Raw genomic sequence first — 20068 nt, forward strand, 5'->3', positions numbered from 1 at the left:
TTTTACAGTGGGGACCCCCCCCAACCCCTAACCCCTGCTGCAGAACTCATAGCTGGATAGTTGCACAGACTAGCCTTGGTCATTTCATTAACCTTGCAACAATGCAAAGCCTCATTTTACTGATTTTTATTTTTTAACCTTACTTATAGTGTTATGGTGGGTTTTACCACTTTAGAATGCATGCTATACGTATGAGGCAATATGGGTATACAGAAATTTAAGGCGTGGTCACTTCTTACTAGTACCTTAGAATTTGGGTGTAGAATTAGAATTTTAAGGAAAGTTTGCCAATGTTTTATACATATATTTTCAAATAAACTTTTTGAGTAAGTAATTACATGTACAAAGTTAAAATATGTACATACATGTACAAAATTCAAAAGGTACAAAAGATGTATAGGGAAAAATCTGCCTTCTATCCCTGTCTTTTAGGCATCTCCCTTGCCCAGAGTAAACACTTTTGCTATTTATAAGCGTATATGTATGTGTTTTTAAAAACAGAAATGGGAGTTTACTACTCTTTGATTTATACTTAATTTTATAATGCTCACTTCAAATCATCACATTTAGAACCACTTCATTCTTTTTGGCAGCTACCTGATATTCCATTGGTATGTACTCTGTTCTATTTAAGCAGACCCTCATTGATTGGCTTTTAAATGGTTTCTGATTTTTTCTTTGGATTATATTTAGGTTATATTATATGCAGTAATTTATAGAAATATTTTCAAATGGCTTTATTTCTGAGATGTAAAGAAATATTTCACAAAAAGTCAGGAACTTGGAGTTTAATTTTATTTATTTTTTATTTTTTTTTTTTTAAAGATTCTTTTTTTTTAAATTTTTTTCAAATTTTACTTATTTATTTTTGGCTGCATTGGTTCTTCCTTGCTGCGCGTGGGCTTTCTCTAGTTACGGTGAGTGGGGGCTACTCTTCGTTGTGGTGCGCGGGCTTCTCCTTGCGGTGGCTTCTCTTGTGGTAGAGCATGGGCTCTAGGCACACAGGCTTCAGTAGTTGTGGCACATGGGCTCAGTAGTTGCGGCTTGTGGGCTCTAAAGCACAGGCTCAGTATTTGGGGCGCGCGGGCTTAGTTGCTCCGTGACACGTGGGATCTTCCCGGACCAGGGCTCGAACCCTTGTCCGCTGCCTTGGCAGGCAGATTCTTAACCACTGAGCCACCAGGGAAGTCCCTGGAGTTTAATTTTAAATAGAGAAATTTTCCTGTCTAAAAGCAAGGCTTATACTAACCTTCTTTTCACAGTTTTCCTGCTTGAGTTTATTTATTTATTTACTTTTTTATTGGAGAAAAATTGCTTTACAATGTTGTATTAGTTTCTGCTGTACAATGAAGTGAATCAGCTATATGTATACATATATCCCCTTCCTCTTGGACCTCCCTCCCACTCCCAACCCCCAACTTTCTTTTCCTTAATGAATTTCAACCTGGTGACTTTTGAGTTTGAACAAGTATTTATTAAAGTTTTCTGTAGTCTGCGGAGAGATTAGAATAAATAGAAAAGATGATTCATGCCTTTAGGAGCTATGCCTGACAAATTTCAGTTTGTTTGTAGAAACAACTTTCAGCATGAGGTGTTAATTCTAAGACTACCAGGAACTTTGAAAAATGTTGAAGAGTAGAAAAAATTACAAATAAGCTTAGGGATGGCGTCAGTATAGTGGCAGAAGAATTAGCAACTTTAAAAATTAAAGTGATACTACTTGTCTTGGTAAGAAAGAATAGGTGTAATAGATAATTCTGTGTTGGTGGATGAGAAGGCAGCATAGTCTGTCAGCCTTACGCCTCTTTCTGGCAAAGGTTTAGAGTTTGTTTAGACTCTTTCTGTAGCCTAAGATACCTGTTTCTAAAAATACCCCTATTTCTAAAATGTATGGCTCATAGCTCCTTGTTTAAGAAGATAACTCTGAAGTTTCCTTTGTTTTATTGAGATATAATTTACATACCATAAAATTCACCTGTTTAAAATGTATCCCTTAGAAAGGATAGTTCCTAGGGTTATTGTTTGAGATTTTTTGTGAGCTTAGGAGGGGTCCTCCCCACTGTTCCCCCCTACACTAGTTTTATTGAGCAATAATTGACATACATCCCTGTATAAGTTTAAGGTGTACAGCATGATGGTTTGATTTACATATATTGTGAAATGATGACCACAATAGGTTTAGTTAACATCCATCATCTCATATAGATACAATAAAAAAAAATGAAAAAAAATTTCTTCTTGTGATGAGATCTCTGAGGATCTACTCTCTTAACAACTTTCTTGTATATCATACAGCAGCGTTAACAGTAGTCATCATGTTGTACATTACATCCCTGATACTTACTTATCTTATAACTGAAAGTTTGTACCTTTTGACCACCTTCCTCCCCCTACCCTCTGCCTTTGGTAACCACAAATCTGATGTCTTTTTCTGTGAGTTTGGTGTATTTTTATTGTTTGTTTATTTTTATTAGCTTCCACATAAAAGTGAAATCATATAATACTTGTCTTCCTCTATCTGACTTATTTAACTTACATAATGCCTTCAAGGTCTATCCATGTTGTCACAAATGGTGGGATTTCCTCATTTTTTTATGCCTGAATAATACTCCATTGTATATATTTACCACAACTTCTTTATCCATTCATTCATCGATGAACACTTTGGCTATTGTAAATAATGCTGCTATGAACATGGGGGGGGGTGCAAATATCTTTTTGAGTTAGTGTTTTTGTTTCTTTCAGATATATTCCCAGAAGTGGAATTGCTGGATCATATGGTAGTTGGATCATATGGTAGTTCATGTTTAATTTTTTTAAGAACCTTCATACTGTTTTCCATAGTGGCTGCACCGATTTATAATCCTACCAACAGTGCACAAGGGTTCCCTTTTCTCCATATCCATGCCAGTGTTTGTTATTTCTTATCTTTTTGATAATGGCCATTCTGGATGGTGTGAGGTGGTATCTCTTTGTGGTTTCAATTTGCTTTCCCCTAGTGATGTTGAACATCTTTCCATGTACCTGTTGGCCGTTTGTATTTCTTCTTTGGAAAAATGTCTATTCAGGTCCTTTGCCTGTTTTTTTAATTGAATTATTTGTTTTTTGCTATTGAGTTGTATGAGTTCTTTATATATTTTAGATATTAACCTTTTATCAGATACATAGTTTGCATATATTTTTTCCAATTCTGTAGGTTGTCTTTTTACTTTGTTTGTGGTTTCTTTTGCTGTGCAGAAAGAATCTTTTCAGTTTGATGTAGTCCCACTTATTTGTTTTTTATTTTGTTGCTTGTGCTTCAGGTGTGATTTCCAAAAAATCATTACCAATACATATTTCAGGGAGCTTTTCCCCTATGTTTTCTTCTGGGAGCTTCATGGTTTCAGATCTTACATACAAGCCTTTTAACATTTGAGTTAATTTTTTTGAGTGGTGTAAGATAGGGGTCAGGTTTCATTCTTTTACATGTCAATGTCCAGTTTTCCCAGCACCATATATTAAAGAGACTGTGTTTTCTCCTTTGAGTACTATCAGCTCCTTTGTCAAATATTATATGACTGTATACGCTTGGGTTCATTTCTGGGCTCTTGATTCTGTTCCATTGATCTGTTTGTTTTTATTCCAGTACCATACTCTTTACTATAGCTTTAGAGTATAGCTTGAAATCAGTAAGTGTGATGCCTCCTGCTTTGTTCTTCTTTCTCAGAATTTCTTTGGCTACTTGGAGTCTTTTGTGGTTCCATATAAGTTTTAGGAGTGTTTTTTTGTTTGTTTGTTTTTCTGTAAAAAATGCCATTGGAATCTTGATGGGAATTGCATTGAGTCTGTAGATGTCTTTTGGTAGTACTGACATTTTAACAATACTAATTTTTTCAACCCATGAATGAACACAGGACACCTTTCCATTTACTTGTGTCTTCTTCAGTTTTTTTTTTTTTTTTGCGGTAGGCGGGCCTCTCACTGTTGTGGCCTCTCCCGTTGTGGAGCACAGGCTCCAGACACGCAGGCTCAGCGGCCATGGCTCACGGGCCCAGCTGCTCCGCGGCATGTGGGATCTTCCCGGACCGGGGCACGAACCCGTGTCCCCTGCATCAGCAGGCGGACTCTCAACCACTACTCGACCAGGGAAGCCCCAATTTTTTTTTTTTTTTCCCATCAGTGTCTTAGTTTTCAGAGTAGAGATCTTTTACCTCCCTGGTTAAATTTATTCCTAAGTATTTTATTGCTTTTGATGCTCTTGTAAATGGGATTAATTTCTTTATCTCTCTTTCAGAAAATTCACTGTTAATGTATAGAAACGCTTCTGATTTTTGTATGTTAATTTTGTATCCTGCAACTGTACTGAATTTGCTGATCAGTTTGAATAGTTTTTTGGTTGACTCTTTAGGGTTTTCTGTACAGTTGTTCCTCAGTATCTGCAGGGGATTGCTTCCAGAAACCCCTGCAGATAACAGAATTTGCAGATGTTTATCTCTTATATAAAATGGCATGGTATAGCCAGCCATATATAAAATCATGTCATCTACAAATAGAGACAGTTTTACTTCTTCCTTTCCAGTTTTTATGCCTTTTATGTTTTTCTCTTGCCTGGTCGCTGTACCTAGGACTTCCAGTATCCCCAGGTTTCTACCAGGCAAACAGCTGGCCTGCAATTTTGCCTATATCTCCAATAAATTTATCTATGTCTTCCCAATTACCTTTTACCACATCCTCCACTGTTTTCAAGAGTATTCTTGAAACTTCTTGAACTTCTTCATGCTCTGTTGCAAGTAATCTTTGAAAAAAAGATTGGGAGCTGTTTTATGGCTTATTTCTTCCTCTGGCAAAATCTCTGAGCTAAGGCTGTGGAGGTGGGTGTGGGGACAGTGGCATGTTTTTCTCTGAGGACACCCTTACTTTAGAAACTAAGTGCTGGGGAGAAGGAGGAAGGAAAGTAGGTCTTGGTTTGCTTCTCCTGGCAAGATACCAGCCCTTTACAAGCCAGGGCAAAGGGTTGGGACCATAGGCTTAGTGTATCACTCAAAGTAGAGTCTCTGTCCCACCAATTTAGGCTGGGTGCAAGAAGTGAGCCCCTCCTCACCTCTTAGCTGCCCTTGCCTAGAACTTAGTCTCAGGAAAGGTAGCTGAGGTAGAGTGTTACATGGAATAGGGTCAAAGGTTTTTTGAAATTAAGAAAGTTTGTGTATCTATCCAAGAGAAAGGAAGACATATATCTACATACAAACTTTTACACCTATATTTGTAGCATTATTCATAGTAGCCAAAATATGGAAACCTGTGGAACTTTCAGCCTCACCCCCTGACCTCTAGGGAGGGGAGGGGAGGGGAGAGGAGAGGAGAGGAGAGGAGCAGCTGGAAGTTGAATTAGTCACCCATATCTGTGGTTTAGTCATCATGCCTGTGTAATGAAGCCTCCATAAAAATCCCTAAATTATGAGTTTCAGAGGACTACTGGGTTGGTAAACACATGGAAGTGCTGGGAGGGTGGTGTATCTGGAGAGGGCTTGGGAACTCTGCACCTTTTCCCCCATACTTTGTTCTGTGCATCTCTTCTGTTTGATTGTTCCTGAGTTGTTTCCTTTTATAACAAGCTGGTAATTGAGTTTAAAAAAAAAAAAAAGTAGAAACCCAAATGTCCATACCATACAATGGAATAATATCCAGCAATTAAAAGGAATGAAGTACTTAGTGCATGCTACAACATGGATGAACCTTGAAAACATTTAAATGAAAGTAGCCAGTCACAAAAAGCCACATATTGTAAGATTCTATTTATATGAAATGCTCGGAATAGGCAAATTTCTGGAGAGAAAGTATACTGGTGTTTGTCTAGGGCTGAGGTGTGTGTGCGGAAAATGGGTATGGGATTTATTTTTTGGGGTGATGAAAATGTTGTAAACTTAGATAGTAGTGATAGTTGCGTATATCTGTAAATAGTTTAAAGCCATTGAATTTTACATTCTAAATAGGTGAATTTTATTGTCTGTGAATTATATCTCAATAAAGATGCTAAAATAAAAGAGAAAGTCTAGTCACTCTTACTGTCTTTTAAAATGTACAAGATATATCTATCTTTTTATTCAAATATTAGTCAGGCCAACTTTCCAGAGCTTTTGTGATTTTACAAATCATAATAGGGTTGTATTTGCTATCTAAGTAGGAAATCATTTGTATATCTGACAAACATATTGTGATATAATGTAGTTTACTCTTTGTGGACTCGTAGTTTTTAATCTTCTACAGTATTATATATTAACATTTTATTTTAGGTATATTATAAATTTATTGGAAGCATTGATTTTTGTGATACTTTTAACTTATTTCTAATATTGTAATTAAGTTCTATAATTTTGTATTTCCCTTTCATTCTTTTTTTCATGATTCTAAGAAAATCTACTTAATAGTATTAATAATAATTCATATCATTTGTACATTAGAAAGCACTGATTTTGAAAGCTTGGCTTCTTGAATGCAATTATTTTTAACCATGTCTCTTCAAATATTTTAGCGTAGCTATTTAGATCATGTAGTTATATTTAACTTGCATTTTTCCTCTCTGATTTGTCTTCCACTCCTTCATGTAAGAAAGAAAAGGACATTTGTTTCATTGATGGTCCTCTTCTGTTAGCTATTTATAACTATTTTGTCTCTGAAATATGTTTTTTTTTTCTTCTAAGGGCATCTTAATATTGCCTTTATCTTTTCTTCGTATGAATTCTTAGGAAAAAAGGCAAAGTGTAATAGTCTCTCTAATTTCTTCTGTCAACTTAAATTCTCATAGAAAATTAGATTCTTTTTGCCCCAATAAATTGTTGTCATAGTAAAAATAGGTTCAACTATCAAAATATACTTTTGTTTGAATGCATATGAGATATAAAAACCTGTTGTTTTTCAGATTTAAATTTTAATAAGTTGTAATACTTTAAAAACTATTTAAAATTAACCTCTTTGGAGAAAGGTTACCTTAAAAATGTTTTAAAATATTTATATATAACTAAGAAAAATGTATTCCAAAAACTTTTTTTAGAAATTATAAAATTTGCTTAGATGTTTTTCTGGAAGGACTTGAGTAGCCATTATTCCCCACATAGAATAGATTAAATAGATTTAAATACGATTAATAGAATAAATTAGTAGAATAAATAGATAAAGTAGATTTAAATATGATTTAGAAAATTGGCATGTGATATATTGGATTATTCCCCCTTCTTTTTCAGGAACTCTTGGTGTGATAACAGAAGCTACAATAAAAATCAGACCAATCCCTGAATACCAAAAGTATGGCTCAGTAGCTTTCCCTAATTTTGAACGAGGAGTAGCCTGTTTAAGAGAAATTGCAAAACAGGTAAAAACAAAAACAAAAACCCACCCATATATATTTATATTTTAAAAATTCTGCTGCATAATTAATTTTGATATGTCACATATAATTTTCATATTTAGTTGTGTTATATTTGTGATTTTTACCCAGTTCTATATGAAAAAGTAATGTTGTAAAATCATCCCTTTAAGTTCAGTTGCTATTTCTTTGAGTAATTATACACCTATTTCTTGGTTTAAAGAATGCTGTACAATTTTAAGACAAGGTAAGGTATGTACCTGAGTTGATGGCTTCAAGTGTCTCTGCCTTTTATTGAATGTTTTCTTAAGTTATTTTTGGGTAAGATATTTTGTGATTAATTGCAGTAATATTGCATTTTTCTTAAGATATTTATTGAAATTAAAATAATTGGCTGAATATTAATGGCCCCAAAATACAGAAATTAAATATAAGTAATCAAACTTTATCAGTTCTTAGAATGTGCTGCTACTAGGCCTTGCTTGTTTTTAAATATTTCCTTAGCTATATCTTAAAGTAAGTAATATAATATAGTATAACATAATACAAGATATTTAGATATAAGCTAAGAAGAATTCCCACTTTCCCTTTCTTTAAAAAAAGGGATATATTGTCAAGGGTTTTAAAAAGACTAAATAATGCCAAGTAATTTTATTTCTTCGTTAGTTGTGTGTATCAGTGTGGGAGTTCTTGCGTTTCTTTAGACATTTGGTTCGTTGTTTAAACTATAATGGTTTGTGAAAAAATTCTTATTTCAACATTTCCCAGCAGGGAGGAAGTCAAGGGAATATACTCCAGCCTCTCTCTTCTTGCTTTCTCCAAACTCAGAGTTCTTTAATACTTCCCATCAGCTATACCCAATTTGAATCTTGAGTGCAAGGGAGCTTTCTGATGTGACCCATATAGGTCAGCTTCTGGGTATTCAGAGTAGGGTGGAGGGAGGATCTGATAAGGAAAAAGAGTGGTATCTAGCAAGTACTCCGTTTCATTGCGGACTTTGTAAGATAATAATATTTCATTCTCAAATGTTGCTCTTACTGAGTCTTATCTTTATACCATTCCAAGAGAACCAAACCACTATTAATGTTTTAAAAATATATAAAATGAGTAAAAAAAAATGTTATATTTACCCACATATTTACCATTTCCAGTGCTCTTTATTCCATACACTCAGTTTTGCCTTCTGAGACACTCATTCTTTCTTACAGTTTCTCACTTTTAAGAAGTCCAACTATATGATCACCTAATCTAACAGTTGAGAAGGGTAATTTTTATAATTTCCAAGTAGCTTCAGTTACTTATCATTAGATTGCTTTTTCCCCTCATCAAGATTTAGTCATAGGCTCCTTAATCTTGGTTGTCTTACTCCTAGGTAAAGGGAAGTTTTAAAAGACACGTCTAGTCATGGAATGAACATTCTTGAACTTGTGGCAGGTTACTTTGGTGGTGTTAACGCAGAAGTGATGTTGAAATCCTTAAGAGCTCCTAATTCACTTGAACTTTGAGGATATTATGTTACGGTTAAGGAGCTAGTATTATGCTATGTTTGCTAAAATAACGAGATGGCAGTAATATTTAAAAGTAGAATTATTGAGTGAAGGAGTGGAGATAAGTTTTAGATGTAAATATTTGAGCACCGAGCAGTAAAGTTCACGTGTGTTCTGATAATTTGTTGCTAAACCCTTCCTTCACTTAAAGGCCAAGGAAGTAACTTCGAATTTAAGATACCTCAGGTATTAAGAAACAAAAGAAGTACTTGAAGAGCCTTATGGTTTTGCCTGTGAATTCATTCCTAGAAGAATGGGAAACTAGGTTTTTTTTTGTTCTTTTTAAGAAAATAACCATAAATTCACCAATTAAGTATCAAAATAAAAGCAAATATTTTCCATAAATAGATATTTTCTGATTAATTTCAAATCTTCCTTAATGAGATATTTTTTATTCTAGTGTTTTCAATTTGTATTGTAGTTCATTCTTTGTGTTAACTACTTTTATTTTTATTTACTTTTCATCTTTGTCAAGCTTGACTATATCCCTCCAAGAAAAGCTTTATTATTAAAGATACAGTTTATATTGTCCCTCTTGTTCAAGTTGTGAATGGCATGTTTTTAGTTGACCATTATTGCCTCCATTTTTTTTATGGCAAAATAAACATGAATGCCAAATTAGATTTTTAAAATAATTATAGAATTTATAAAACTAGTCTGATTTGTATGTATTTTTAACAGAAGATCTTAATGAGTACACACTCCGTCTATCTTGGCCAACTCTGCCCCTTCACAATACCTCCCCTCTGTTGAACACAGATTTAGTAGACTTGTTAAAAAGTGTTGTTATATGATCTTTGGAATAGAAGTAGACATATTTTATGCTTTCCTGAGTACTCCATCTGCTTTTCTGCATTAAAAATACTCACATGTAAATCTGTCTTAGGTTTCATTAATGAGAAATGGTGTACAAATATGTCAAATCCTTAATTTATAATTTCACTAAAATTGGAAATATTGAATTTAAACATAAATAGTCGGTGCAATTTGTTGCAGTTTTTGTTACAATTTAATATGCTCCTGATAGAAAGTAACAGATAAGAGCTACTTGTGATAATGAAAGGCAGGTGGTAACATTTTTCTTCATCTTTGCATAAATCAGTAAAAGTTTTTTTAAAAATTCTTTGTATATTTACAATATGACCATAATCTAAATTCACTACACAAAACTATATTGAATATATATATCTTGGGATAAATAAAGGTGATGATTGATAGAAAGTGCCACCCTGTGGTTAAAAACCAGGTCAAAAAGAAAGCTCCTTTCTAATCTATAGTTTTAATAATTTGGTTCACTGTAATTAGTAGTAGGTAATTTTTAGAGACAAAAATACCATGTAATTGGAAAGCTTGCCTTACTTGAAACTGATTGAAAAGTCTAGATAGATAATATTTCATTCTCAAATGTTGCTCTTATGAATGAAACACTTGCTAAGAATAGTTACTGGGATTTGGAAATATTCCACTATTTGGGGAACCTGCATTTTTTACTCTTGTTATACTGCACATATAGAGAGGCATTCCCTTTCCTGGAAATGGGTAAATGTATTATGTTTAGGGACATTTATATATTAGTTTATAGAGTATACAAATCTCATGTGTCAAGAACGGTACTGTATATGCTGCCCTGCTTTATAACAGTATTCTCAAGCAGAAAAATGGAGAAAATTATCAGGTTTTGGCACTAGTCATTGTTCAGTTTGTGATTTGGAATTTCAGTTGATTGCAAGAAAATTAAGATCCATTAAAATAGATGGTACATGGTTTACGATTGTGCCAAATTCTTGATTGAGTAATGAGTTGGCTGCTTGTAATTCCTCACTGTCATTTCATAGCACTTCCATTTTTGCACTATTTTCAGACTCAAGTTGCTTTTGGATGAGTATCTTTTGGAAAGGAGCAGACATGATTGTTCACAGATAGCTAAGTGGGCTCTGTGTATATTTTTATCTCTATTCTTACTGAAGGAAATAAATAAAGCAACTTTGTACTGGCAGCAGAAGGATTCTACTAAGGTCACTCATCTCTGATCTTTGTCCATGTGAGGAATTGTCCTCTTTCAGTACTTCACTGCCTTGTGAGGAGCTAGAAAGGAAGATTTAGTGGAAGATTAATGTGATTCTATCTCATAAGTGGCAGTCCAGTAGAATCTCCAGCTTTACTCAGTAGATGGGTAAGTGGCTTTTAAGATTTTCTCAGAGAGTAGATTTCCTACTGTAGCTTCTCAAGAGGGGGGAAAATTGTGTTTTTTAATCAGAATATCAGTGTCAGATATAATATTTTATTTTTCTCTTTTATTGTTTGTTTTAAAATGGCAAGTATGTTTTTACAAGGGTTGAAGGGAACATGGAGTGTTGAAACAAGTTCAAAGGCAATTTACAAAGTTTGGGATCTTCCCCCACCATTTGCCAATAAAGACTTAGGAGTTATGCCTTGTTGTATTGAGAGAGGACCAATTTGTTCCATTATGAGGAAACATTGACTGTCTGTATGTGGCATGGATTAGTACAAATTCCTCTGAAAACTGTATTTCTCAGTATCAGAACTAGGTTTTTTAGAATTACAGATTAAAAGGCAGCTTTTTCTTTTGACAAGGGATGGCCCTTTCTACCTACCATCACTTTTATTTTAAACAATTTTAAACTGATAGGGTATTTTTTTCTAGTGAGTTTAGACCGTAATTTCAGAAGATATACATAGCTCATGTCTGACACTTCAGACTGTTATGTCTCAATTCTGAATTGTTCTGTTTTCAACTTGATTTATCCTGTAGGGGTTCAAATAAATTGAAAAGAGTTAGGTTTAGCACTTATATTGTAAAACATTTAAAACTTACTTATATTAAGTGATAATTCTTGGAGATAATTTGTTACATATAGAAAATGGAATTGTTATTTTAAATCATTTTTTGATGTCATGTTTTTCTCCCTCTGAAGCAGAGAGAATAACCTAGCCAAATGTTTGGTTAATTGGATTCTTTACTGTGTGATCCAGCAAAACGTATCAGACTTGAGGACAGTTATGAGACATGCTCTAGTCATTACACCTTTACTAAACTGAAAATGTACAATTTTGACCAGGAGACTGTTTGGCATTAACTTTTGCCCCTTCCCTTAACATAAGTGGAGGGAAATATCTACCCTGTATTATGTATTTGTTTCATTCTTTAAAACGAAGAGATAATTCTCTTGCTAAAAAAGTTCTTGTTTACAGTGTAGATTCCTGGCTATAAGCCAGTATATCCTTTATAATAGGATTAACCAGTTTACCAGTAGCCTTAAATATTGCATGATTTCATCTGTGGTGTCAATTCCAATTTATTATTAGAGGAAGAACTAATTCTGTGTACATTTTAAGCTTTTATACCTAGAAATTTGTATTTAACAGAATTCTCTTCTTTTACATATCCTTTTTTTGAACTTTTAAAATTAATTTATTAATTAATATCATTTATTTTATTGTGTTTTTTATGTGGGAGAGTATGTTTTTAACTTTATATCCGACATAGTGCAGTTGATATTATGTAAGTTAAATAGACATGGTTTCTGTCTTCTAACAGTCACCAAAGATACTGCATATCATGATAAAATTTTCTGTGCTTAAATTTTTGTATAGCCGTATACAAGGGGTTTGGTATTGAAGCATTAGCTTCTGATACAGTATGTTAGTAGACTATCTCCAGAATAGTTTTAAGGCTCAGGAACTAGGGCCATTCCGGAGTCTATACTGAAAGTTTGATTTACTCCTTGAAAAAACGAACCTTTTCAATTCAAAGGTTATTCATTTTTTAACCAAGATACCAGAGATAGAGGACTGCCACTCAGTGCTTATATTTTATAGTTTATCCTTATGAAGTTAGAAGAAATCATGCAGATGTATGAAACATGTTAATATTGAATTTCTTTCGCCAGTAGCTAGTAAACTAAGATACCTCCTCGAACAAAGTGTCTCATCTGAAGTGCGAGTTCTGGTTTTCCCTGTGACAAGAAAGCAATATGACTTAGTTCCATAAAAACAAATTTTGCAGAAATCTTTTGATGTGTTTCTTATAAGACTAATTAGAGTGGTTGTTTTTTATTTTTCAGGTTACATATTCAAGTAAATTCCTGGTTGTAGCATCATTAAAGGGAAGAAATTGGCAGCAATTTGACTTAGTCAGTCATATACCCATGCTTTGAGGTCACTGTGGTTTATTTATTTCTTCTTTGCTCAGATAAAACAAAGATATTGATATTTATTTATTAGTCCATAATGAGTTTCTCATATGATTTTTTTTAGACTATTTACTAAAGTATAAAGTACAAGCAGGTGACCTAAGCGATTTTAGTCAGAGTGCATTTATCATAATAAAAACAAAATCAGTTATTTCATTAACTCCACTTCAAGTAAGCAATTTTTGTTTGAGTGTTCCTTAAATACCCTGAATGTATCATCAACCCACCATTAAAATTTCTAGGTAAAAATATCCCCTCTCAGGTTAGTTCTGATCACCTACCACCAGGGGTCACTTTAACTCAAGGACCCTTTTCCCCTTTCCTCATCTATGGAATACTCTAGCAGAGCATAATTGTATAGCACGGGATTGAATTTAGAGCTCAAATTCTCAGAATTTGTGATGTCTTTAACTTTTAAAGGCGTTATTTTGAATTTTTTTTACTTACCAAAGTAGTTTTATAGCATTAAAATATAACCTAATCTTAACTGTAAGTATAGTAACCTAGTTTGAATGTTTTTTAAGAATAGTAATATTGTTTTGGTTTTTTGATTATAAGGACTCCTGTTTAATTAGGTGTCATGACTTCTGATTTAAAATTCTAAGAAACTTTTCCTCCTTTGTATTTTTAGAATGATGCATAGTGACTTACAGATTATTTGCTGGAGAATCTAAAGCAATCTTGATGCTGTGCTTTGCTTATGAGAATTTACTTGTGACAATAACTGAAAAACTCCATTCACTGACTTTTTTAAAAATGTGGCACTATTAAAACATGAGACTTACTAAAGCTGTTGGTTTGATTTTGATAATTTTTAAAAGTCAGTGTTGAAAGTGAATTTAATATTTATTATCTAGGTACAAAAAGCTTTCTATAGCTTTTAATTCTTTTTTCGATATATTAGTATGTAATCAACTCTGCCTCAGTATAAATAGGAACAGTGGATGACTGACTAGTTTATATAACTCAGCTGTCAAGGTAAAATCATATTCAATATAATTGAATATCAGTTGCTGTATGTAGCAAGTGCCCTGAAACAAGTTTCTCACTTATTTTTTCAACTTTTATTTGAAAATTTTAAGCATACACAAACTTTGAAAGAATAGTACAGTGGTCACCTGTATATTCATCTTGTATATGCAAAAATTACTAACTTTTTGCTGTTTGTTTTACATATTTGTGTATTTTTCCTTGACCATTTGAAATTAAGTTGCATTATGACATTTGACTTCCAAATACTTCAGTATATATCTTCTGAAAATTAAGGTGTTCTTTTTTATAGCCACAATACCATTATCATGTCTAAGAAAATCAGCAGTACTTTTTCCCTGGTTTTCTTTTTTTAAATTAATTTTCAAATTTTTGTACAATTTTTAAAGACTACTTTCCATTTATAATTACTACAAAATATTGGCTGTATTCCCTGTGTTGTACAATACATCCTTGAGCCTGTCTTACACCCAATAGATTGTACCTCCACCCCTATATCCACCCCACCACTCCAGCTGATAACCACTAGTTTGTTCTCTATGTTAGTCCAGCAGTAATTTCTTAATGCCATCTAGTATTCATTCTATAATCAATTATTCCAGTTGTCCCCAAAATGTATTTTGTGGATAGTCTTTCAAACTAAGATCTTATCAAGGCCTACATATTGTATTTTAGTTGTTTCAGAGATTGAATTCCACTAGAAATTTACTATAAATGTAATATGCTTTTTTTCCATTTTCTGTTATATGTGTGCTTATGTGGGTTGTTTTCATTAATAACACCTGCTATAGATACAGGTGAAGTAGAATCTGAGTGGCAGTAAGAGATGGAATTTACAAGTTGTTGATAGGAATTTAAAAGTTTTTTTTCTAATAATGACAGAATGGCTCTGAATTCTTTCTCATATTTTACTGGTGTGCTTAAGCCCAAACATATAAATACATATGTTATGTGATATTCTGTTTATTTTATGAAGAAAAGAAACTTGGTCTACTCAGGCTTTATTTGTTTTATTTGAAGTTGATGTGCCTGTTTTAATAAAAATGTTTCAGGAAAATTGATTTTCCTTTAGTATTTTGGAAACTGGTCATATTTTTAGAAGCATTAACCCAACTACAAAGATACATTTATACCAAGGTTTGAAAGTACTCAGGTTGTAGATTTTTAATTTTATTTTATAAATGTACTTTTACTAACACTGCAAAATAGCAAGTAAGACGGTTTTCATGTAATTTTTGTTTCAAATGTGACTTGAAAGCTCTGTGTGTGTAAGTATGTGTGTGTCTTTTGTGATTTTAATTTTTTTATTTTTTTTGAGGCTGTGTGGCGTATTTGAAATATCGTTCATCTAGCTGGCAGGATATCTTGGTCCTAGTTCTGTCTTTACTGTTTTACAGTCATCTGACCTCAGGCATGTCTTTTAGTCTCTCTGGTTCTTACATCCTCATCTGTAAAATGAGGATAATACCAGTTTTGCTACCCCGACAAAGTTGTTTCTTATATTAAATAAAGACATATGAAAACGGCTTGTACACAATAGGATTCTATAAAATGTAAGGCAATAGGTTATTGTTACGTTAAGTATATAAATTACCTAATATTGTTCTTCAGATTTGGCAATGACTTTTTAAAAATATAGATTGTATTATCTCACCTTTAGTATCAAAGATGAGGAAATAAATTATACAGTGTTCAAAATAAGAATCTAACCAGTCATTTTCTTGGGTAAAATAAAGTATGTATTATGAGTGGTTTTATAAAATTAAGTATTTGTTCAATTAAAAAAAGCACATAATAGCAAAAATGTTATAACACACAGTTAAGGTATATATTTATAAGTTTTGTCCTTTTGAGTGATTCTATTTTCATAAATCTCAACATTGTGTTGATAAAGATTTTATTGATAAATGTTATTCAGAAGATAAATGTTTAAAAAGTTTATGACAGTCAAAATTTTGTGGTCTGAAAGCCGCTTCTTGGTGGAAGTTTAACCATGTTAAAAAGTTGTATAGAATATAAAAATCCCATTTAGGGTAAATCTCACTTAAATTCTTTGGAAAAACTGTAGCTAACTTAAACCTTGCTAGCGTTTGTATGGTAGTGTTGTAGCATCACAAAGTTAATTTGAATATTTGCTTTCTTCATTTTTCTTTCCTTGCAGCTTTTAGTGTGTGCCTAGATAAATATAACACAGGTGCAGTTTTAGATGTTTTAGATACATAATGTTATGCTTCAAGTTTTGTTGCTGTTTTCATACAAGTAACCTTGAAAGATCTTAGAATTCTGCACATTGTCTGATAGTTTTTCTATTTAAAATGGATTATGAGAAGGAATGAAAAGAAAGAACAAGTCCTTATCTATGAAGACATCTCAGTTAAATTTTTAAAGTGTTTGGCCCACAAAAATGCCACCACCATCTTCCTCATTTTAAAAGAGTATAAGAGCGCAGTGACCCATTATAGTTCATCAGTGGCATAATGCTCTAGGCATTGATTTTAGTTTATAAGTTTTCTACTTTGTTTTAAAATAATCTACTTTGAGGCCTAATATTTCCTTTAGGTATTTCCACAGGTCTTTGCTAGGCATTAAGCAGATCTTGCTGCAGATAAATTAAAGATCTGGCAACATGTGTATGTATATATATATTATGTACATAGATTTCTCCTCTCCAAATACTTTATAGAAGCCACTGATGTTTTATTTGTTGTCATAAAACTATATAAAAAGTTAACATTTTTTTTCCTGTATGTGTCCTTAGGAACTAAGCTCTTAATCTCAAATACAGAAAGATGACATTCATTTTCTACCTCTCTAGCTTCTTTACTGTATTAAATTTGTATCACATTTTTTTAATCTTTTTAAAACAGAGATGTGCTCCTGCATCTATTCGCCTCATGGACAACCAGCAATTTCAGTTTGGTAAGTAAGAAATGGTACTTTAAAAATCTGCTCACTAAGCCACAAAAACTTATGAAACACCAGTTATGTGCCAGGAAGAGTACTGAGTACAGAGATAGAAAGATAAATGTCATAGCTCCTGTCCTTCAGGAAGTTCTCAGTCTAATGAGGACAGACAGTTGTATAAATGCATGAGTGCAGGAGTGTTAGAGGCGATGTGAAAGAAGACTGCACTGGATACCCTGGTGCAGATGAAGGAGGGGTTGATCCTACTTGATTTTGCTTGAGATTGAGGCAGAGCGTGGGGAAAGGCTTCTTGAAGGAGTGATGCTTAGACAAAATCTTAAAAGGTGAATAGAAGTTTGCCTGAGACAGTCTCTTCTTTCCTACCAAATTTTTGTTCGCTTATCGGCAAAAAATATGAAATTGTAAAACCTTAATGGTGTGTTTGAACTTCTTCAGATAGTTCTGTGTGGCTCAAATAGACTGTAGGGTGAAAGTGGTTACAAGAGATAAAGCTGGATGGGTGGGCTAGGGCTTTGCAGGATAGATTTGGGTTTTATCTTGTCAGAAGAGGGATATCTTTGTAGAGGGAATACAATAAATCAGCTTTATAGAAAGAAAGCTCATTCTGCTAGCATTATGCAGGATGGATTAGGATGGTGCAAGCATGAAGGAGGAGTTGAAATGGTTAAAAATACTGGGGGCTTTGTTCAAGGCAGCAGCAGTGGAGATAGAGAGTAAAGAATAGATATTCCAAAGAACAGTTTGTCAACTGGATGTGGAAGGTTAAATAAAGGGAAGAGTTTAGGGCAACTCCTGATGTCTGATTGATTGACTGGTGGATTGAATAACAGTCTAGAAGAAGAGATGATTTTGGGGAAAAGACATTACAAATGGGTTGTGTTTAAGTTGACCATGGAATATTCAGGTGGAGAATTCAGTAACAGTTAACCATGTTTCTTTTTCTTCCTATTTTGCTTAAAGTATTAAACTTTCTGACACGATTTATCATCTTATCAGTTCTAGTTTTATTGCTTCTGAATTTTTCCATATGCTGAAATTTAGTTTGGAATTTAAGTTTATAGACATTAAGTACCCTCAAAATAGTCCCAGAATGATTGCTCAATAATAAATACTAAAGGCCAAGTTAGGCAGGCTTTTCTTTGGTGTATGAGTAGCTTAGATTTTAATTTAGGGAAGAATGATTATCATAATTATATAGAAATTGAACTAAGGAACTCAGGTTGATAACATAACATATCATAACATATCAAGGGTTCGTTTTAAAATTAGATTCTTCTAAGTCACAGCTTTTATTTCTTTAAGTAAATTACTTTCAAAATACTATACTACTGATAAAAGTTTAAGATAAATGTGTCCTATAAATGATGAAATAGTTAAATCAAATGAAAATCAAGACTCCTTTGTATTTTGGCCTGCATTCAGAGATCTAGGTTTGAAGAGAGCCATGTATCTATCTGATTAATAAGACTGTGTTATCCATTTATATGCTATAATGATAGTAAACTATGTTGGACATAGACACCTATGTAAAACTAATTATGATATGGCCAGATTTTATTTATAACTGGGATCTATAACAATTTAAACGTAGGTTCAAAGAAAGATCCTTTTGGTTATCTGTCATCCCTGTTCCACATTCTCATTACTGTACCTAGGAACATGCTCTAATGTTGGTTCTACTCTCACTAGTCTTTAGTGTGTGTCCTCTCCTGCCCTTTACTTGGCCACCAGAGTGATCCTTTAGCAGTACAGATCTGATCATGCTTCTTGGCAGTCTGTAACCTTTTTGATTTCTCAGTATTCATTGAAGCTTTCCCACCTACATATCCTGCCATGACTTCATGATCAACCAACTAAATAACTCTTAGCACAGCAACGGGTGTCTGGGACCTTGTACCAACTGTATGGCTGATTGGTCAATGTTTGTACCGTATTGGTTGTTAACAAAGCACAAGCCTTATTATTAGTTGTTAATATTTTTATTATCACCCCTCTCCTTGACACAACTCAATATATTATATTGAAATGATACATTTTCAGTATATTGAAATGATATATATCATTGAGTACATTGAAACGATCTACATATTTTCCCTGTGAACTAATGTTTGTCAAATTTGGGAGATGTTTCTTACTCATTTTTATGTGTCCTGCACCTGTCACATAACAGACACTTACATGTTAATTGACTTAATAATCAAATTAGCAAAAGAGGGTAAACAAATCTTGAATAGCATATAGGGTAGTGCTAAGCACATTATCAGTAGCACACAACCATCCCTCAAGGTTGTATTTCCAATTTATAAACAATTCAAAGGCTAAATACTTTGGCCAAAGTCCACAAGTTATATGTGGAGCTGGGGTTGAACCCAAATCTGTCTGACCCCAAAACCCAACTTTTTCCAGTGCTTTGGAGCACTTCCTTGAAACATAAGGATTTATGGAATTCTTTAAAATTATTTAATTAACACTGTAACAATAACAAAATTCGCTAATCAAACTGTCTAGCTAGTAAATTTAGGAACTAGTTCCTTTGTTTTCTATATAAAATAAAACACAATAGCTGGAATATGTTTAGAATGTAATTAGTTCGGTAGGCAACATTAATTTAAGAATAAGTAAAAGATAATAATATCCTCTTAATTAATACTAATACCTGACCCACTTAAAAGTTAGTATCACTTTTGCAATAATTATGCTTGAAGCATATTCCATCAGGGTATCACGTCACTCAGTATTAGGGATATATGTGACTAACTCACAATAGTGTTAATAGAAGTTGTGCATTTAAATTTCAGTGTGATAAGATGAACATACACCCTTAAGGATTATTCCATATTGGAGTAGTAATATTTGGAATCTTCATACATTGTGTAAAAATATGTGGACCAGAAGTCTTTTATGAGGATCAGATACACACACTCACACATTTATGTTTATATATTTGTTTCCAGTTGCTGTTAAAGTAGGCTGAATTCCATTTGGGACAGCGAGTGAATATTTTGATGATGTGTTACCTTTAACTTTATACATGCTAGAAATGGTAACTTTTA

The 20068-nt window shown here is 33.2% G+C and overlaps 1 protein-coding gene across 1 annotated transcript in view; it reads left to right on the forward strand.

Moving 5' to 3' along the window:
* Positions 1-20068, forward strand: part of AGPS (alkylglycerone phosphate synthase) — a 137776-nt gene that overhangs the window by 71428 nt on the left and 46280 nt on the right. The window contains exons 11-12 of the mRNA XM_079923555.1: positions 7218-7345; positions 16958-17009. Of these exons, the coding sequence (XP_079779681.1) occupies positions 7218-7345; positions 16958-17009 (180 nt within the window). The remainder of the gene's footprint in view (positions 1-7217; positions 7346-16957; positions 17010-20068) is intronic.

Source organism: Stenella coeruleoalba, assembly GCF_951394435.1.
Source record: "Stenella coeruleoalba genome assembly, chromosome: 6".
NCBI classification, from domain to species: Eukaryota; Metazoa; Chordata; class Mammalia; order Artiodactyla; family Delphinidae; genus Stenella; species Stenella coeruleoalba.